This window comes from Anabrus simplex, chromosome 4 (genome assembly GCF_040414725.1).
Source record: "Anabrus simplex isolate iqAnaSimp1 chromosome 4, ASM4041472v1, whole genome shotgun sequence".
NCBI classification, from domain to species: Eukaryota; Metazoa; Arthropoda; class Insecta; order Orthoptera; family Tettigoniidae; genus Anabrus; species Anabrus simplex.
The window spans coordinates 104,459,787-104,482,440 of record NC_090268.1 but is presented as its reverse complement, the minus strand read 5'-3'; the positions used below and the strand labels follow the sequence as shown (position 1 = coordinate 104,482,440).

The 22,654-nt window shown below is 38.2% G+C and overlaps 1 protein-coding gene across 2 annotated transcripts in view; it reads left to right on the top strand.

The window, feature by feature from the left end:
• The window catches only part of LOC136871663 (m-AAA protease-interacting protein 1, mitochondrial), a 66,286-nt gene that overhangs the window by 36,638 nt on the left and 6,994 nt on the right, over positions 1-22,654 (top strand). For both annotated transcript variants that reach the window (XM_067145156.2, XM_067145155.2), the window contains one exon: positions 10,664-10,865. In XM_067145156.2, the coding sequence (XP_067001257.1) occupies positions 10,664-10,865 (202 nt within the window). The remainder of the gene's footprint in view (positions 1-10,663; positions 10,866-22,654) is intronic.

Here is a 22,654-nt window from a genome sequence, read left to right as displayed (position 1 = left end):
ATTTTTGAGGTATGATGAAAAGAAATTAATAGTTCGTTGATCGAAGTAGTAAGATTGCATCTTATTTAGTAGAGTCTGGATGTTTATAGTATCAAATGCGCTACTGAAATCGAGGAGAGTAAGTACTGTCAGCAGTCTTTGGTCCATTGCGTGTCGTATGTCATCAGTCACTTTAAGCAGGGCAGTTGCTGTGCTGTGTCCCTTCTTGAAGCCAGATTGCAATTGGTCTAGCAGAGAATGGTTGTTTAGGTATTCCAACACCTGCTCATGAACCAGACGCTCGAGTGCTTTGGAAATCGCAGGTAAGATAGAAATTAGTCTGTAGTCGGATGGTAGGGAGGGGTCAGGCTTCTTAGGCACAGGGATAACATTGGCTAGTTTCCATAGTGAAGGAAAGGTTCCATTTTTAAGGCAGTAGTTAAAAATGTGGGTAATAATTGGTAAAACAGCACCAATAATGTTGTGTAAGAAAGTTATAGGCATATCATCCACTCCTCTAGCTTTTGATTTGATAGAATATAATACCTTTTTAACTTTATTAGCAGTAACGGGGCGAAATGTAAAATGTTCTTGGTCAGGTAAAGGGTTCATAACGGAGTCGGGTACTGAGTTTGGGGAATTTAGTACATTAGGTGGTGTTCTTTCTTCAGTAAAAAATTCATTAAACTTATCGAGTGGTATGTCTGGCACATGAGGTTGTTGCTGAGGTTTCCCTATGCCTAGGGAACGAAGCGTGTTCCAAGCACTGCTAGAATTCATGTTTGCAGTCATGTTTTGCAAATAAGTAAATTTACGGTTTTTAACGAACTGTTTAACTCTATTTCTAAGGACCCGATAATTTTCGAAGTCACTTTGGTCACAAGCTCATTTTAAGCGGCGGTAAAGTGCATCACGGTGGGCCATCATGTTTTTAATTTCATTATTTAGCCAGGGACAAGATGGGCGAGTAACTTTTATCTGTCGCTTAGGGGCGTGTTTATCGTACAGAGTGATTACAAGGGAGTTAAACTTGTCTACTTTCGCATCTATATCATCCAATAAGAGTTTGTCATTCCAGGGTAGATTGTAAGCGTCATGTCTTAACTCGTCCATATCAATGTCTTTTGTGTTTCTGTAAATAACATACTTAGGTTTATATTTTGGCATTCGAAGGCAGTAGGATAGGTAGATAAGGTCATGAGTGGAGATGGCTGGGACTGGTAACTGGCCATGAGTTATAACTTTGTTTGGGTTATTTGTCACAATGTGGTCAATGAGCGTGTGTGTTTCGTAGTTTTCTGTGTAAATGTGATTAGTAGGCTCTAAATGGAGGATGGTCATATCACAGGAAGAAAACCTGTCAATAAATTGTTTAGTTTTGTGCGTTTTAGTAAGTAGGTTAACGTTGAAGTCACCTATGGCAATAATATGCTCGTAACTAGGCAGTAGGTCAAGTAAACGAACTTCGAATTCAGTCATATTTGTTATTTTGGGCGGCTTGTATACACTAACTATAAGGAGTTTCTGTTGGTTAATAATGACTTCAACAAACATGAATTCTGGCCCTGGCTGTGCATTGTTAGATACACATATCACCCGGCTTTTTAAGTCGTTTCTGCAGTACAAGGCCACCCCACCTCCTCTTCTGTCATCGGATCTATCATGCCGTAAGAGGGAATACCGGTCAAGTTGTACCATACCAGAGGGTATGCTCGGTGTAAGCCAGCTTTCGCTAATAGCAAAAATATGGATATTATTTTCCCTCACTATGGCTTGAACTTCGTCGAAGTGCGCTACCAAGGAGAGTGCGTTGCCATGGCAGCACTGTAAACAGTTGGTAGAGGGAGATAATGCCTGTTTGAGGAGCAACCCGGTGGTGAGAGGTGACGGGGCGAGAGGGGGGATGTTGGCAAGGTCAGTGTCAGGTGCAGAGCTCTGGATCAGCTGAATAACGGAATGTTGACGAAATAGTATAATAGTAATATCATGCAACTTACCTCGACATCCTGATAAATGCTTACACTGACTACCACTGACACACACACAGACGCACACATAATACACTTACAAAAACACTTATTCATAACAAGCAGTTGCACTATCGAGCTGTGCTGTTTCATCTATATATATAAAATAACTTGTCCTGACTGACTGACTGACTGACTGACTGACTGACTGATTCATCATCGCCGAGCCAAAACTACTGGACATAAAGAAATGAAATTTTGGGGATATATTCATATTAAGGTGTAGGTGCTCGCTAAGAGAGGATTTTAGGATATTCCTTCGCTAAAGGGGTGAAAAGGGGGGTGAAATTTTAAAATGAGTGTATCTATATCTCAAAACTTTAAAAGTTTACAGATGTAAAAATTGGTATTTAGAATCTTCTTTAAAAACAAGGAAACACGTATTTTTTTGTTTTCAAAAAATCCCAATAGGAGGGGTGAAAAAGGGTGAAAATGGGGAAAATGGGTTGAATGCCTTTAAACAGGATACCGGTACTTATATCTCAGAAACTGAAGGTATTACAGACCTGAAAATTGGTACTTTTGATCTCTTTTAAAAATAAAGAAACACATATTTTTTTGTTTTTGGAAAATCCGATTAATGGGAGGGTTAAAAGGGGATGAATTTTTAAAATGAGTGAATCTATATCTCCAAACTTTTAAAGTTTGCAGGTGTAAAAATTGGTATTTAGAATCTTCATTAAAAATAAAGAAACACGTATTTTTTTGTTTTCGGAAAATCGCAATAGGAGGAGTGTACAGGGGTGAAAAAGGGGTTGAATACCTTTAATGAGGCTACTTATATCTCAGAAACTGAAGATATTACAGACCTGAAAATTGGTGTTTGGGATCTCCTTTAAAAATAAAGAAACACGTATTTTTTGTTTCTGGAAAATCCAATTAAGGGGGGTGAAAAGGGGGTAATATTTTAAAATGAGTGTATCTATATCTCAAAACTTTTAAAGGTTATAGATGTGAAAATTGGTATTTAGAATCTCCTTTAAAAGTAAAGAAACACGTATATCGTATATTTTGTTTTCGGAAAATCCTAATAGGAAGGGTGGAAAAGTTTGAAAAAGGGGTCCACTGCCTTTCATGAGTCTACTTATATTTCAGAACCTGAAGATATTACAGACCTGAAAAATTGGTGTTTGCGATCTCCTTTAAAAATAAAGAAACACGTATTTTTTGTTTTTGGAAAATCCAATTAAAGGGGGGTGAAAAGGGGGTGATATTTTAAAGTGTGTATCTATATCTCAAAACTTTAAAATTTACAGATGTAAAAATTGGTAGTTAGCATCTTCTCTAAAAATAAAGGAACACGTATATTTTTGTTTCCTGTAAATCCCAATAGGAGGGGTGTAAAAGAGTGAAAAATGGGTTAAATACCTTTAATGAGGATACTTATATTTCAGAACCTGAAGATATTACAGACCTGAAAATTGGTATTTGGGATCTACTTTAAAAGTAAAGAAACACGTATTTTTTCGTTTTTGGAAAATCCAAATATTGGGGGGTGAACAGGGGGGCGAATTTTTTAAAATGAGTGTGTCTACATCTTAAAACTTTAAAATTTACAGATGTAAAAATTGGTATTTAGAATCTCCTTTAAAAATAAAGAAACACGTATTCTTTTGTTTTCGGAAAATCCCAATAGGAAGTGTGTAAAAGGGTGAATAATGGGTTGAATGCCTTTAATGATGCTACTTATATTTCAGAACCTGAAGATATTACAGACCTGAAAATTGGTATTTGGGATCTACTTTAAAAGTAAAGAAATGCGTATTTTTTCTTTTTTGAAAATCCAATTATTGGGGGGTTAACGGGGGGGGGGTGAATTTTTTAAAATGAGTGTGTCTACATCTTAAAACTTTAAAATTTACAGGTGTAAAAATTGGTAGTTAGAATCTCCTCTAAAAATAATGGAACACGTATATTTTTGTTTCCTGTAAATCCCGATAGGAGGGGTGTAAAAGAGTGAAAAATGGGTTAAGTGCCTTTAATGAGAATACATATATCTCAGAAACGAAAGATATTACAGAACTGAAAATTTGTATATGGGATCTCCTTTAAAAACAAAGAAACACGTATTTTTTAGATTTTGGAAAATCCAATTAATGGCGGTTAAACAGGAGTAACAAATTGGGGTGAATTTTTTGAAAGACTATATCTACAGAATATCTTGGAAACGTAAAATGTTGCAATCTGCTTTAAAAGTAAAACACGTATTCTCGGAAAATCCAATGAAGGGGGGGGATGACAGAATTGAAAAATTAATTGACTTATTTGTATGAGAATACATACATCTAATAAAAACTAAAGTTGTTACAGACGTGAAAATTCGTATTTGGATCTCCTTTAAAAACAATGAAAAGCGCGTTTTGGGGGGGGGGGGGGAACCATCTTGGAGTTCGGGAGTGTAAAGGAGTTGAATTCCTTTCATGAGGACAGATAAATAAAAAACTGTAGAAGTTAGAGTCGTGATAATTGGTATTTAGAAGATCCCTTATTATTAAAGAAACAAGTATTTTTGCGGGAAAATTCACTTGGGGGGGGGGGGAGTAGTGTGAAATGAAGTGAAAAAAGTAAATTATTTTTATGGGGATACTTATATCTCAAAACTGAAGGTAATAGACGTGAACATTGGTGTTTGGAATCTCCTTTAAACACAAAGAAACAAGCCTTCTTTTAAATTTTTTGGGAGGGGGGTGGTGGTAAATAAACTTAACGGCGGTGGGGTGTAGAAGGAGGTGAGACCAATTGATTTTACTGTTCTTAATGTACTTATAAGGATCCTCTGTTGATCAGGCGGCAGCGTGCAGGCCTCTCACAGCTGGGTTCCGTGGTTCAAATCCCGGTCACTCCATGTGACATTCGTGCTGGACAAAACGGAGGCGGGACAGATTTTTCTCCGGATACTTCGGTTTTCCCTGTCATCATCCACTCCAGCAACACATAATAATAATAATAATAATAATAATAATAATAATAATAATAATAATAATAATAATAATAATGTTCCGGACCGTGGTCAAATGTGCGGACTGCGCTGGAAACGGCTCCTGGACGGGTAATGACTAAGAATTCAGTCCGACCGCGGGTTCAGTGCCGCCAAGGCACCCAATATGACACCATACCGGATCTCCTGAAGGATTTTATCCATATTAAAAATGATTATCGGAAAAGATTGCAAAGATTTACGGACCCAGCTGACCGGGAGGAATACCTGAGCCTTGCCCGGGAAGTACGAAATCGATTGCTGGAAATGAAGATTGAAAAATGGGAGGAAACGTGCCGTAATCTAATAGATAACGAGTCAGATCGCGAATTTCGGCGGATTATATATCTAAAACAATAAGCATTCAATTATAAATTTCAGTATAATACCGTAGCGAAGCACGGGTATCTTGCTAGTATCTCTATATATGTATTGCCAACTTATAATTGCACTCAAACACACACACATAAAAATTAACTGAACTGAGGCACACGCACTATAATATAAACCTATCCTAAGATAACTATGGTATAATACAGCCATTGTGGACTAATCAGTTCATCTCTGCACCAAGCCTTTGTAGAACAGAATCTAGTTCAGCAGGTGTATTTACAAAATACTTTTTGCCGCCACCGTCCATTAAAATGATACATCCATCCTGTGACCAAGCTCGCCTGCCCACACATTCCCTGGCTTTGCGAAGCATCTCCTTCCTCGTCTGAGTAAGGGACTCTGTTATTAACAACTGGGTACCTTTTAAAGCTCGTTTAGCACGCCACACTGCTTCTCGCTCATGGTACCTAACAAATTTTACTATTATGGGTCTCTTCCCATTAGCCACTGCGTCTGCCACTGTCCTCTTACGACCTCCAAGCCTGTGGCACCTGTCAATGCTGGCCATTGTCAGTTCAATGTTCAGTTTCTCCTTCACAGTGTTTAGTACCTTTACAGCTGCATCCTCATTAGGACACTCATTAACACCGTGAAGAAGAAGACAATTCCTCCTTGAGTATTGCTCCTGAGCATCCAGTATTTCGTCTTGCTTGTTAGCTCTCAGCTGAAGTGCCGAGAGTTCTTGCTTGATGGATTCAAGCTCAGCACTTATAGATGCCTGAAATTCACGGAAGTCCGAGTACAGAGCGTCCAGTTGTTCCATGCGGTCGGTGTCCCTGCCTGCAGCCATGGTCGCTTGTTCCAGTCGTTTCTGAAAGTCGTTCATTCGTTCTTCAAATGAAGATACCTTGGATTGTACTGCCTTTAGAGTCATGATGTTAACTCAAGGTGGTGACGTTACACTTACTCAACAGTTACTATCACTTGCAATAACTAATTGTTAGTTTACGTGAGGATACGGCTGGTGATAAGCGGAGCGACTTCACAAGTAAACTACACTATGCGCCATCTTGATCATGGGAAGATTTTGGTAATAACCTGGAAAGGCTTGGTCAAGCAGCAGGGAAACCTTTCTCAACAGTAATAAAGAATCTTAGGAAGGGAGGGAAAAAGGAAATGAACAGTGTTTTGAGTAATTCAGGTGAACTCATAATAGATCCCAGGGAATCACTGGAGAGGTGGAGGGAATATTTCGAACATCATCTCAATGTAAAAGGAAATCATCCTGGTGGTGTTGCGAACAGCCAAGCTCGTGGGGAGGAGGAAAATGATGTTGGTGAAATTACGCTTGAGGAAGTGGAAAGGATGGTAAATAAACTCCATTGTCATAAAGCAGCTGGAATAGATGAAATAAGATCTGAAATGGTGAAGTAGGCTATAGTGGGAAGGCAGGGATGAAATGGCTTCATAGAGTAGTAAGATTAGCATGGAGTGTTGGTAAGGTACCTTCAAATTGGACAAAAGCAGTATTTGCACCTATCTATAAGCAGGGGAACAGGAAGGATTGCAACAATTATCGAGGTATCTCATTGATTAGTATACCGGGCAAAGTATTCACTGGCATCTTGGAAGGGAGGGTGCGATCAGTCGTTGAGAGGAAGTTGGATGAAAACCAGTGTGGTTTCAGACCACAGAGAGGCTGTCGGGATCAGATTTTCAGTATGCGCCAGGTAATTGAATAATGCTACGAGAGGAATAGGCAGTTGTGTTTATGTTTCGTAGATCTAGAGAAAGCGTATGACAGGGTACTGAGGGAAAAGATGTTCGCTGTACTGGGGGACCATGGAAATAAAGGTAGACTATTAAAATCAATCAAAGGGAATTGGGCTACAGTGAGAATTGATGGTAGAATGAGTTCTTGGTTCAGGGTACTTACAGGGGTTAGACAAGGCTGTAATCTTTCACCTTTGCTGTTCGTAGTTTACATGGATCATCTGCTGAAAGGTATAAAATGGCAGGGAATGATTCAGTTAGGTGAAAATGTAGTAAGCAGTCTGGCCTATGCCGACGACTTGGTCTTAATGGCAGATTGTGCCGAAAGCCTCCTGTCTAATATCTTGGTACTTGAAAATAGGTGCAATGAGTATGGTATGAAAATTAGCCTCTTGAAGACTAAATTGATGTCAGTAGGTAAGAAATTCAGCAGAATTGAATGTTAGATTGGTGATACAAAGCTAGAACAGGTCGATAATTTCAAGTATATAGGTTGCGTCTTCTCCCAGGATGGTAATATAGTAAGTAAGATTGAATCAAGGAGTCATAAAGCTAATGCAGTGAGCTCACAGTTGCGATCAACAGTATTCTGTAAGAAGGAAATCAGCTCCCGGATGAAACTATTGATTTGTTTTCAGACCAACTTTGCTTTACGGGAGCGAAAGCTGGGTGGACTCAGGATATCTTATTCATAAGTTAGAAGTAACAGACATGAAAGTAGCAAGAATGATTGCTGGTACAAACAGGTGGGAACAATGGCAGGAGGGTATGCAGAATGAGAATATAATTTAGGAATGAACTTGATGGATGAAGCTGTACGTATAAACTGGCTTCGGTGGTGGGGTCATGTGAGGCGAATGGAGGAGGATAGGCTACCTAGGAGAATAATGGACTCTTGTTATGGAGGGTAAGAGAAGTAGAAATAGATGAAGATGATGATGGTTAGACTCAGTTTCTAACGATTTAGAGATAAGAGGTATAGAACTAAATGAGACCACAACACTAGTTCCAAATCGAGGATTGTGGTGACGTTAAGTAAATTCGCAGAGGCTTGCAGACTGAACACTGAAAGGCATAACAGTCTATAATGATAATGTATGTATGTATGTATGTATGTATGTATGTATCTAGTTAGCGTATCAAAATAAGTTATGTCTTCATAGCAAACCACTGTTAATATTAATGAATTAATATACAGGAGCCGGGCTGAGTGGCTCAGACGGTTGAGGCGCTGGCCTGGCAGGTTTGATCCCAGCTCGGCCCGGTGGTATTTCAAGGTGCTCAAATACATCAGCCTCGTGTCGGTAGATTTACTGGCACGTAAGAAAACTCCTGCAGGACAAAATTCCGGCACCTCGGCGTCTCCGAAAACTGTAAAAGAGTAGTTTGTGGGACGTAAAGCAAATAACATTATTAATATACAGGTACATCATTTGAGTATTTATAGTACTTTTAATTTTCAGGTGTAGGCTAAGCTATTTGGGATCACAGGCAAAGAATATTGGATGTGTTTCTGGGTTATCCTGGTTCTGTGCATGATAGGAGAGTATTTAGAAATTCATCTCTTAGCTTTAATTTAGAAGAAAAATGTGGTCCGTGTTATTTTTAGGTGACAGTGGCTATCCTCTGGAGAGCAATCTACTAACCCCCTTCAGAGACAAAGGCCAGTTGAATGAGCAAATAATTAATTATGTGAGACTGGCTAGAAGCAGATACCGGTATGTCATTGAGCACACTTTTGGAATGTTAAAACAAACATTCAGACAATTGTATCACATAAAATTGGGAGATATTCAACTCATTGCACATTTGATTAGAGCAGCTTGTGTTCTCCATAATGTATCTATCAACAAGCAGAAGCAGAACAACAGGAACAGTTTATTTATTCTCATGTACGTACTGTCCATGAATCTCCCGCATAATCGTGATTGTATGTGCATTGTAGTTTTTCTGGACTGATTATCAACCGTTCCAACAGACTGCTATTTAGCAACGGTTCCCAACAAGTACATAGCTCTCACATGTGCTTACATCAGTCCATGAATTGGTACGAAACCGTACACAGGTACAAACCTTATGTAATACCCAGATTTCAGTTGTTTTAAGTAATTTTATGATAATAATTGAACATTTGCTTGTTTTAATTTTAATCAAGTCATTGTAATTGTGAAATACTTTTGCTGAAGAAGAGAATGATATGTTCTCAAAACAAGTACAATTAATTAACATATATTAAATAGTTTTTTAATTATCATTGACATGGCGGTTTCTTTATCTCCCGTTTTTTTCCAGTGCAGTAAGTTTATCATTGTAAGTAGACAATATGGACCAGTATAGACAATTAATATGGTCAAGTTTATAGATCCATTGACATGTCGTACAAGAACTTTCTTCTCAAAATACTTGGAAAATCATGTTCTTGTAAACTGCTTGAAAGGCCAGTTTCCACGAAATGTTGTCGGTTGCTCATCAGTGCACAGGAACTCTCCGGGCTTGACATCCTTTTGGCAGTTTCTCACAGACGTGTCAGATATTTTTCTAATCGGTGCAAGCTTGTCTATCGCCTTCCATTCTTCTCTACTGTTTATGCCATCTAAATGTAACCTCTTTGTTGATGGAGTTGGGTGGGAAAAACATGTTTTACTGAGAAGACGGATCGAGTGGTTAACTCCCACTCTGTACATAATGTCCTATGTTATAGCATACTATAATTATTCTGGAAAATGTCACAAAAGATGGCTCGCATGGATGACTATTGTCAACCACTTGCTTTTGAGATGTCATAATAATGGAAGTATCTGCATAAATTAATCTTAAACTTTAGGAATATTTTTAGCAATTGTTTTTTGAGTACTGTATTTTAATATAAAACACACACATAAAAATTATGAAAATATACACAATACTAAGAAGATTGTACTCCTGGATGACAATAGTCATCCATTCAAGCACCGGAGTGTTAATAAGAGTACTGAACAAGTCATACTTACGTGACCATATTCTAAAAATATTGGGATTTATAGTGATCTTGTGAACAATTGTACAACCTTTCAACTATTTTCAAAACACTGTAAAAATTCAGAACACAAACAAGCTTTCATGTTTTTCAGTACACTTGGGGATCAGTCTTTCCTACTTCGATAAATATGCAGTTCTCCAGAGTAGCTTAGAACGTTAAAGTATTGACGAGAATACTGCAGCGTGTGCCGTGGATTTCAAAGACAGTTAGCTTTGAAGCTCTTATTGATCATCCTTGAAATGGTTTTACAATGTTAGTTCCAATTCAGCTCCTGGAAAATGCTGAGGTGTACCTTGGTTTAGGTTATGATTACTTCCAAATTATAATTACAAATGCACAGAACAGACATAGCAGTAATTGTTTGGAATTCACTCTTACTAATTATCCAGAACTTTTGAGCTTTAATAGTAGATGTTTCAGAGTGGGATGCTTTTGAATTTCCTTCACAACTGTGCAGATTGATTTTCAGGTTCAAGTGAAGTTGCACTTATTTAATTTCTTTAAAACGGGTCTTATAAGGTTCCTAATTTTGTAATTTATTTTTTACATTTACAGGCTTTGGAGTATGTATCCGGGTGCTTATCTAGAGGTGATTACGATTCCTTAAAGGGCTTAGTAGCTGAAGAGGCACTGGAAGAAGTGAAAAGAAATATATCCACATTTTCAATTCAACAAAGGCAGATGTTGGACATTACTAAAGATGACATCTATTTTTCATTTCCTTACCAAATAGGAGTAATGTTCAATGATGACGACAGTGAGTATATTTTGTTCTGTCATAAAATGGTGATGTGAAAATTGAGAATAAGCACATCAGGTAGTAAAAGCTATCATCGTAAGATATTGTATTCGCATTCGTTTTCATTTCCCCTTGTTCAGCTCCTGCCAGTTCGGGGTGTTAATGGTACTTCCCCACTATTGCCTCTTCTCCTACCACTCCTCTTCAGTAATTGTATTTCAGTCCAGTCTTCTTTTTCTTATACTGTTCTTGATCGAGTATATACATCTTGCTCTGGACCTTCCTTCTATCTTAGCCTCCAACACTTGTTTTAGTATCTTTCCCTCCTCCATCATATGTCCAAACCATCTCAATTTATTCTTCTCCAACCTATCACTCAGTTTTTCTACCCCTATCTTTTTTGACCTCAACATTTCTTACTCTGTCTCTTATTATCTTCTCTACCATACTCCTCAGGAAGTCCATCTCACTGGCCTGAATTTTATTTTCATCTCTTGCTGTCAGTGTCCAAGTCTCCGATGCGTACGTTAATATGGGGGTATGGTACATCATCTACATTATCTCCTTACATTTCATAGGAACTTCTCTGTTCCATATCAAGTTCCTTACATTCTGGTAGAATATATTTCCCTCTTGTACCCCTCTGATCTCCTTATCCAACCTTGCATCTTGCATTATTTCACTTTCCAAAGTTTTGAAGCATTCAACAACCTCAAGGTTTTGTCCCCTGATACTAATGATTCCTTCTATTTCTCTTGTCATCACCACTGTTTTACTCTTCTCCACACTGATTTTCACATTCTAATATATTCAGTAAATTGTTTCCGAACTACTATTATGTTCTTCATGTGGTTTGGACCGTGTCTTTTTCGGTCTAAATTTCAAGTACATATTTTCAAGATGACTGATGTACCCCTACACTGTCTGAGGTAATCAGTCTCCCTTGGTAGCTGAAATCAACTATTCATCTGGTGTTTGTACCCTGTCTTTTATTGTATCTTCTTCCCCAGGCTGACATAGGCCCTGAAGATGTCTTTGGAACATGTTGGGTGTGACTCCACAACAACACAGATAGGTCTTATGGTGATACCAGGATGGGAAACGGCTGGGAGTGGGAAGGAAGTGGCCGTGACCTTAATTAAGGCACAGCCCCAGCATTGGCCTTGTGTGGAAATGGGAAACCACAGAAAATCATCTTTATGGCAGCAGATAGTGGGGTTTGAGCCCACTATCTCCCGAATGCAAGCTCACAGCTGTGCACCCCTAACTGCTTGGCCAACCTGCTTGGTTATAACCGTCTCTAAATTTCTGTAGTTATGGTGCGTTGAATATTGTTTTATTGCTTAACAATACTATCTCCAGTGTCCCAGGACACAGCTGTAAATTCTTAGTATATTCAAAAGAAATTTCATGAAATTTTCAGGACTTGATTCTTAGTGTGACATACGTTATTTGAGTCTAGAAGACATCGGACACTTTGTAGCAGATACCACTGCTCTGTTCAATGTGTTCGACTCCTGCAGTCTGTAATTCTACAGTTTCTCTAACTGCTGTAGTTAGTTACATCTTGTAAATACACCAGGGTCCCATTTAACCAAATTTTATTGGGACCAGTTGTGCTTCAATTAGACTGGAATAATTGGATTTTGAAATAACTACAGGCATTCATTTACAGTAAGATATCAGCTGCAATAAAGTGAATACAAATCTCAACTGACAGGTGTCTCTTGTCTTGACAGGGTACTGTACAAAACGTGTGTTAAAAATAGACGCAGTATATTGCAAGTTATAAACTTATTTGGTCCGTATTGCCAACTTTAATGGGCTTGTTAAATTACAGGGAAGTCCCACCTATAGAAGTTCACAATGTTTATATATTACAAGTACATGTTTTGTTCTTCTTAAAGAACATCATCAGCTTAAAGCTCAATCATTGTTAAAGTAGAATCAAAGTACCATTGTAGGCAAGATATATACAATACAATATTTTAAAAAAATGATTTTATGCCCAAATTGGAGCACTTTAATCAATCCATATACATTTAAGTCTTAAGAGTATTAGCTACAAATTTGGCTTATGTTTCTTCTTCTGCTCTCAGAACTTTTTCATTATTTCCGACCTGGCTGCTCTTTCTTCATCAGTTATGGTATACTGTTTGCATGTAAAAGTTTTTAGTTTAAGTCTCAAGTCTCTGTTTCTCAGGATCCTCTTCTCATCTCGGTCTTCAATTTGCTGCATTGTCAAGCCTAACTCATCTAAATCATCTTGGACTTCTTTGAACCAATTGTTCTTGGTTTTTCTTTTCCAAAAGTAGTTGAAAAGATGTTTTTGAACCCTGGTCTCTGGTAGTCTTGATAGGTGGCAGTAAAATGCAACCCTCCTTTACCACATTGTTTCTATTATTGACTCATTTTCCTGGTATACAACTTCATTAGGTACAATATAATATATTATACAATATAATGTAATTTGCGACTGCAAGAAAAGCCCTAATTCAGGTATTATTCAATAATAGACATGGTGTCAATCCTCAGGCTTAATTACATTACATAGAGCATGTTATATGAACTCTATTTATTTTACTAAATGTCTGTACAAGTTTTAAAGTAAGTGTATAGTTCTGAAGAGAACTTCCTTCATACTACACATCACATCATATTCCACCTGTTCTTTGAATAAATGAAACATCTCTGATCTTATAAGATGTTATTTTAACATGATACAAACTTATCTAATCTTATAAGATGTTATTTTACACAAACTTGCAAATGTATTTTAACATTTAATCTTCTGATATAGATGTACTTATAGAATATTTTAGAAATAGAAGTTCAACTTGCCAAAGGAATTCTAAGTTCTTGAAGAATTTTGAAGTCTATTTTGTGCTTGTGAAATTCAAAGTTCTCGAAGAGGTGTCTTGTCTACAGTACGAAATGTGTGCTAAAAATAGACGGAGTATACTGCAAGTTATAAACTTCATAATTTATCCATATTATCTACCTTAATGGGCTTGTTAACTTACAGAAAAGTCCCACCTGTACAATACAAGTTCACAATGTTTATTTTATATATTACAAGTACATGTTTCGTTCCTCATAGAGAAAATCATCAGCTTAAAGCTCTATCATTGATAAAGTTAGAATCAAGGTACCATTCCACATTGCACCCATGGAATTCTAAGTTCGCAGCAGAGTATTACTTTGCCCTAAGACGGGATGTTGTCACAGTGTTCACTAGCGGGCCTGCTAGGCAGATTTCTCGATGGCGAGTAAGCAGATTAGTGCTCTGACTGGCTCCCTTATATATCGCTAGATATGCTACGTCATACAATTTCGTCAGATTACATTATGTTGAATAACTTCTGTTTCATTGAAGGGATTTTAGTGAAGTTTGAATAGGTTGGGGTTCATGAGATGACACACAGGGTGGTGGTATTCATTCGTCTGTATCTTAATTAGTTCAGAATTTTTTCAAAATCGGCAAGCAATCAGGTGATATGCAGTGACGTAGCTTAGCTTTGGCACGTAGCAGCGGGGCTTACGTCACACACTACATTCAGCTGGGATGGAGCAGGTTGCCTAAATGCACCCTGAAATACTTTGTAATTTTAAAGTAATATTTGCTGTACCAGCGTTCCTGGTACAGTATGTTGCAGGAATTATTCAAATAAGGATCAGTTATTTGCTGCTATACAAGAGGAATGATCTAACCTTTCATATATACTTCTTCAGAAGCTTGTGGAGGTGATTGTGGTGGTTACTGTTTTGAGAGGAAGTACAACTGGGCAAACATTCTCTATTAACATTAATCAGAAGGAAAAAATGGGAGAGGTCCAACAGTTCGAAAAATGTAGTTATCGGGAGAAGGAAGGGTAGGCTACAAAGGGCTTGAAAGGGTCAGGAAGAACAAAAGCTGACCAATGGAGGTTGAATAGAAAAGATGAAGGTGAGGAGCCTGATACAAGTAAGTGGAAGCAGTGCCAGACTTAGCTAGGATAACTGTGGTTGCCAACCCATGCTCCCAAGTTGCGAGTCCCTGGTCCCCACTTTAGTCGTCTCTTATGACAGGCAGTGGATACCGTGGATGTTATTCTACTGCCCCCACCCACAGGGGGAGAAGTTTGTGTATTCTATACCATGAAGATGTGCTGTTGTTATCAGTGCTCACAGATACACAACTAAATACAGTAGAAGTCTGTTGTGGTGAGAGTTACTAACGGCGAAAACTTTACTCGCTATAACGGATTGTCGTTGTATCTGATTTTTTGTACAACTCAGGGTAAAACCCATACACATTAAAATCGGTATCAAGTAGCATTCAGTTTGTTCAAAACTTGCGTTTTCGCAGATGATACACACACTACGGCTTGCTTGTTTGTTAAAATTGGAAACCTGATACAACGTGAAAGTGTGTTTAATTTCATTCTGAAAAAAATTTAGTATCACTCAAGGGGCCTCTGTGGTAAACATTAGTTTTCTTCTTCAAACATCATCACCTAACCTGTATATGTATCATCAAAACGTATTTCAAGCGCACGTAAAGAAATGATAATCTCCTCACCTTTCCAAAATTTGACTAGACGCAAGAAAATATAAACTCTCCTCTGAATCAGTGATGTACTCTGCCATATTTTGAGGTGTATCCCATTTTTACTTAATTTCAGTATATATATATATATATAAATTAAGCGATCGTGTACTTCAGCCTTTATTTATAATGAGTTAACAACTGCTACTGGCCACATTATTTATGCATTTATTACGAAAACATGTTACCCTCTTTCACTTTGAATTTTCTTCTAGAGAACAGCTGTCGACGGGCAGTACTAATCGACTACGACATTTGAATGTCGACGAGAGAGCTTGCAAGTGCACGTAGTGAAAAAATTATAGCGTACCGAAGATGATCGATCGCATTTTGTGGCAAACTTTTCAGTTTTCTTATTCAAACAGCATCATCTAACCTAACTTGACCGTACTGTATGTATCATGAAAGCATATTTCAAGTGCCAGTAGAGAAATGATAACCTTCTCGCTATAAATTTATATGATAATAGCCATTACAAAATTTAACCAGACTCAAGAAAATATGAAACTAACCTCTGAAATCAATGATGCACTCCTCCATATCTTGAGGTGTATCCCATACTTACCTAATTGCAGTATTTAGTATTAAAATTAAGCGATCGTTTACTTCAGCTTTTATTATTAAGGGTCAACAAATGCTATCAGACGTGTTATTTATGCATTTATTACGAAAACATGCTCTCCTCTTTCATTTCCATTTTTCTTTACTCAATAGCATTCGACGGGTATTACTAATCGACTCCAATATCGCCTTTGAATGTCGACGAGAGAGCTTGCTAGTGGACATAGCGAGGAAACAATATCGAAGATGATCGATCGCATGCAATATAATCACTGGGTGCATAAATGTCAGTAACGGGAAAAAAATCGTGCACGCTTAATCGCTTGTAATAACAGATGCGTCAGTGATAGGGCTCTCGCTGTAACCAAAGGATAATACACAGTTTAATATAGGAATTTCGAGGGGACAGACAAAAACTGTTGTTATAACGAGATTCTCGTTATGTGCCGTACTCGATACAGTGGACTTCTGCTGTATTTAATTTGTACCTCAGCATCTGACACTTATTGTGTATTTATCTATTGTTTTGTCTACAAAATACTTTTGATCCACAAAATTCTAAGTTTATTCTCATAAAGGAAGATAGTTTACTTAAGAGTTATTTTAACCTCTAAACCGGGCGTGACGAGTTAATTCGTCTACCAATAGTTGTTACTCAATCAGGTAACGATGCGTTAACTCATCTAGAGCCTTTGAAAACAGTTATCTGCTGGCAGATGTGTTATCTCTTCTCTTTGTTGTTGAATGTAGTTCTATAATTTCTTTACAGATGTCAGTAGGTTCCAGACTTGCTGCGCCACACTGCACGCCAATATTTCATTGCATTTTCTTCCTACATAATGGCTACACGTGCTTGTTTGGATGATGAAACCATTCTTCATTTCACTGATTCAGATGACCAATTAGATGACAACTCTTTGGATTACAAGAGAGTGACAATCATGAAAAAAAAACCTACAACCTGTTTTCCAGTCATTGACCGGGTCAGGGATGTAATGAAATGAATCATATATAGGCTATTAGTACGATGGGGTCGCCACTCCCAAAGTGATTTATTAATGACTGATAGATGCTATGAAATGAGAATGGAGAGTTGCGGGAATGAAAGATGACAGGGAAAACCGGAGTACCCGGAGAAAATCCTGTCCCGCCTTTGCTTTGTCCAGCACAAATCTCACATGGTGTGACTGGGATTTAAACCACGGTATCCAGCGGTGAGAGGCCGATGCACTGCCGTCTGAGCCACGGAGGCTTTTGTATTGACAATAATATTGATGTTAATTAACATCAACTCTTTGGATAGCGAGAATAACTCAAGTGGTGAAACTTACAGTGAGCTTGCTTCTGAGAATGAACTAGAGAGAGAAGATGTGTTATAAGGCAAATTCATACAGTGTGAGAATAATGCACTTTTATTACAACAGTGGCACCGTTTTATTGGTTGTCACTTTCAAGGAACCATCGGCATGGTTAAGTCGCCGATTGCTATGAAACGTGGAAAACACATTGAGGTACATGTAAAAATTATGTCAGCATCAATTTTGGGTGCCAACATTCATTAGGGCGTTAACTAAGGGGCCTAAAAGTTGCGACATTTCAAGTTCCGCGCAAACCGATGAATACCTGCTGGCCAATGCTTAGCCGGCACACTGTCTGCTTTGTGCCACACCTCTGCACCTCCTCCCCTCCTTCTGGTTCGCCACCGCACATTTCCCTTTTCCCCGTGCCTGCCCGTCTGCTTAGCTGTCAGAGAGAACCGGTGCTACACTTTGCGTACTCTATCAGCCTTCCTCATATCTCTCCTTTGTCATTTCCACATGGTATTAGTGAGTTTTCATTTTCTGAAATATTTATGCAAATGTTTGCACCGGGCAAGTTGGGCGTGCGGTTAGAGGCGCGCGGCTGTGAGCTTGCATCCGGGAGATAGAGGGTTTGAATCCCACTGTCGGCAGCCCTGAAAATGGTTTGCCATGGTTTCCCATTTTCACACCAGGCAAATGTCGGGGTTGTACCTTAATTCAAGTCACGGCCGTTTCCTTCCAACTCCTAGGCCTTTCCTATCCCATCGTCGCCATAAGACCTATCTGTGTCGGTGCGACGTAAACAATTAGCAAAAAAAAGTATGGTGCCTGTTGTTAATTGTGTTTTGTTTCGGTTTTCTTTTCACTATTTTGTAATGTTTCGAATAGATCAAAGATAGTTTTTGTTTACTCTCAGTTATTGACGGGGAGTTTGCCCGATGTAATGTATACGGAGTCATTTATTGTGTTGCCTTGTAATTGTTTGTTGTTGTACCAGTTCGTACAATAGCCATTTAACTTTTTGTGTATGTAACTGCCATTATACCCAGAAGACTATAGTGTGATACTTTAATATCGGTACTTGTTGCATACATAGACTTTTGTCAGCTATAATGCAAAAGTACCGGTAAAGTAAGACTACAGGTCTGCCTGTGATTACTGTATATCTACTGCATATATAAATGCACATCTTTTTTATTTTTTAAGACTTTACTTATTATGTCAAATTTTACTACATTCCATGTCATACTCATATCAAAGTTGCCTATGCATTACATTGATTTAGATTCGACAACCATTGCTGCAATTGAAATGTGTTGTGTCTGTCACTGAGAAACATAAATAAATTGTTCAGTACAAGCACAAATAAAAACATTCTACCTATAGGCTTATTCCTTATACCAGAGTATGCAATACGGAAAATACCAGCAGTTTCAAACTCGGAGTTTATAATTGTTGTTGTCGTCCGCGATGTTGTTTCGTTATGACCCAACTGATAGCGTACACAGAATGGGTGGGGGGAAGGGGACATAAAAAGGAGCTCTGGACCTGTAACCAGGTTTTGATATCCCGAGGTACCGAATCTCATTACATTCGTTGAGATCCTCTACCCAGGCACGTAATTTCTTTAAATAAAAAGGTATTTAACGTTGTTTAAAGGTGGGAGATTTATTTAGTGGTGGGTGATTTAATTTAATTAATTCCATATGTACTTTAAAGGACACTGCCGACAGCTTTAAGGCGTTTTAGAAGTAAATAATAATTTAAGCATAGGTAGGATGCGGTACCCCATCCCACACTTGACCACGCCCGGTGGTACTTAACTCGGAGTTGTACCCACGAATGTGACAACTCACCAGAATTAGCAGGAATGAAAATATAACATTTGAATAAAATATGGGTAGGGTATATTAGTTTAGGTTATTTATTATCGTTATGTGTGAAACGGAATGTTATTTAAAGGATTTAATTAATTATAGTACGAAAAGAAGCAAAGTATAGAGCCCGTACCGTTCAACAGCTAAGTAACCGGCAAGCATGGGGAGAAGGGAAACATGCGGTGGCGAACCAGTTGGAGTGGGGAGGGGAGGATGTGCAGAGGTGTGTCTCCAGGCACGCAGTGTGCCGGCTTAGCATTGGCCAGCAGGTATTCTTCGCTGATCGCGTGGAACTTGAAATGTTGCAACTTTTAGGCCCCTTAGTTAACGCCCTAATGAATGTCGGCATCCAGAATTGATGCTGACATATTTTTTACCTGTACTTCAATGTGTTTTCCAAGTATCATTGCGATCGGCGACTTAACCATTGGCGATGTTCCCTTAGAGTCATAGTCTCATTATAATGTAGTTGCAAAGTGTCGAAGCAAATGCTGAATTATGGTTTGAATCACCCAACACAAAGTCAAACGGGTAGGACTTGATAACTCGTCTTCTTCAAAGGCAATCGTGCATAATGGGCTTGATGAGTTCCTTCGTCATTTGCCGATGCGCATAATGGGTGAGACATGTTCCTTTGTCATTCGTGGAAGAGTAATGGGTGTGACGAGGTAACACGTCACCCACATAATGATAATGGGAATGATGAATTAACTCTCTTTCAGTCAAAATATATTTCCTGCTATGAATGTTTGTTTCCCAGTCGAAATTCTCTGGTTAAGAGGTTAATTGTACTAAATTGATCACAGATATATGTGTTTATGTTGGTATCTGATGTTTTGTGATTTAAACTGTTTTCTTGAAAGAATTTCAAATATTATCCATGAAATACTCTTGAATGCTACTGTACATCAAAATGAAACACAAGATCTCTGAGTAAATAGCTATTGAAATTTAGATGTCCTTGATTTGCCCACTCTCAATACGTAGAGCAAACAGCGAGATCAGCAGTATTCTCATCATTGGGTAGCATGAGTTTGAGCTTTACAAACAAGTCAAGGTTCTTAGGCGAGAGAAGTCAACGCACTTTGTGAGGAAGTGGGCTGTGGTTAGGGTGACCAGATCCAAATAGATAAGAAAGAGACAAAATCATTTAAAAAGGGGGTCAATGCCGGCAAAAAGAGGACACAAAAATCCTCCATTGAGAGTCAGAATTTAGACTTAAATATTCTAATTTACATATAAACGAAATTTATCCATTTCATATACAGTAAAGTCTTACAAAATTTAAAGAACGAAACTAATTTACACACCTTGCTGGTACATTTCTGAAGATTCACTTGCCTTCAGGAGTTTTGGTGTGTCTAACATATACTTATAGAAAGATTCCCATGTAAATTCCTTTAGATTATATTGAATAATTAAGGGGATTTTCACAGACTCTACTTTTCCCATGTAAATTCCTTTAGATTATATTGAATCATTAAGGGGATTTTCACAGACTCTACTTTGAAACTGTTTCTATCCAGTCCATTGTGCTGAGATCGATGAAGGTAGTCTTTCTATATTTGCATTGTGCTCTGGTATTGAAAAAAAAAAATATTCTGCAAGTTTTAATAATTGTGAACTACAATCAACTGACTTATGTAATTTGCCCATTTCTGACCACAAGGTAACTTGTTAAATTCAGGGTCAATACCACTCTCATTCAGGAATTGTTTGAATTGGAGAACTGATCAAAATATTTTACATCATCAGTTTGAAAGGATTTAGACTTAGCTTGCAAATATACGTTTTCCAACATCACAGTAATCAATATCACTTTTCAGCACCATCCATGTAAAACAGGCTTCCTTCAAATCCTGGTTTTCTCCTGTCGCTTGTCACGCTGTCAGCAGTCATTCATTAACATAGCAGTGTTCTGACGGGGTATTGTTGAGAGAGAAGCATGCAGTTACATAGTAGTAAATAGCATCTGTTATCACAATACAGTGTATGCGTAGAATAATTGCATGTATTGTGTATCCATAGTCACATTTTTATATATCGATATGATGTCAATGATGCCATTACCTAATGAAGGACACTTTTTAAAACTAACTGGTAAAACAAGATTACCTCAAAATAAGCAGATTCATTAAAAAAAAAAGGACTTTCAGCTTTTTAAAACAATCCACCTGGATCCTGGGCAATGGTCTGAAAAGGAGGACATGTCCAGATAAAAGAGGACGTCTGGTCACCCTAGCTGTGGTGAAATTGACACCCCATGAACACACTGGGGTGGGAGTCACTCATTAGGAGGTAAGAGTGCATACATCTTTCATAACCTATCCTCAGCCTGCACAAAACTACGGCATCTCTTTGTGTAGGCAAGAAAGAGGATCGCCGCACTCCAGTTGTCATCTTAATATTTCTCATCTTATAGGGAGTTCAGAGATAGCTAGCTGCTCCAATTTCCAGGAAGCCAAGATGGTTTGGTGTAGTTGAGAACAAATGTTAGTAGCGTACGTTCAAAGCTCGACGTGGTAGTAGTATTGCTTTTTACGCAGCTTGATTCCCCAGTTCAATCAACAACTGTTTGGCGCAGCCTGGCACAGGCCACAAGATATTCTTGTGGAATTTGTCATTTTACTTTTCTAAACGTTCGTCACAAGTGGAAATATTCTTAAGAGAATAATTTTCATGCAAACAATAGAATCAGTCAATACTGATCTGAATTTAGGACAGTTGCCCAGGTAGCAGATTCCCTATCTATTGTTTTCCTAGCCTTTTCTTAAATGATTTCAAAGAAATGGATATTTATTGAACATCTCCCTTGGTAAGGTGTTCCAATCTCTAACTCCCCTTCCTATATACAAATATTTTCCCCAATTTGTCCTCTTGAATTCCAACATTATCTTCTTATTGTGATCTTTCCTATTTTTAAAGACACCACTCAAACTTATTTGTCTACTAATGACATTCCACGCCATCATCTACTGACAGCTCAGAACATACCACTTAGTTGAGCAGCTTGTCTCCTTTCTCCCAAGTCTTCCCAGCCCAAACTTTGCAACATTTTTGTAACGCTACTCTCTTGTCGGAAATCACCCAGAACAAATCGAGCTGCTTTTCTTTGGATTTTTCCAGTTCTTGAATCAAGTAATCCTGGTGAGGGTCCCATACACTGGAACCATACTCTAGTTGGGGTCTTACCAGAGACTTACATGCCCTCTCCTTTACATCTTTACTACAACCCCTAAACACCCTCATAACCATATTCAGAGATCAGTACCCTTTATTTACAATCCTATTTATGTGATTACCCCAATGAAGATCTTTCCTTATATTAACACCTAGATACTAACAGTGAACCCCATAAGGAACTTTCACCCCATCAACACAGTAATTAAAACTGAGAGGACTTTTCCTATTTGTGAAACTCACAACCTGACTTTTAACCCCGTTTATCATCATGCTATTGCCTGCTGTCCATTTTACAAC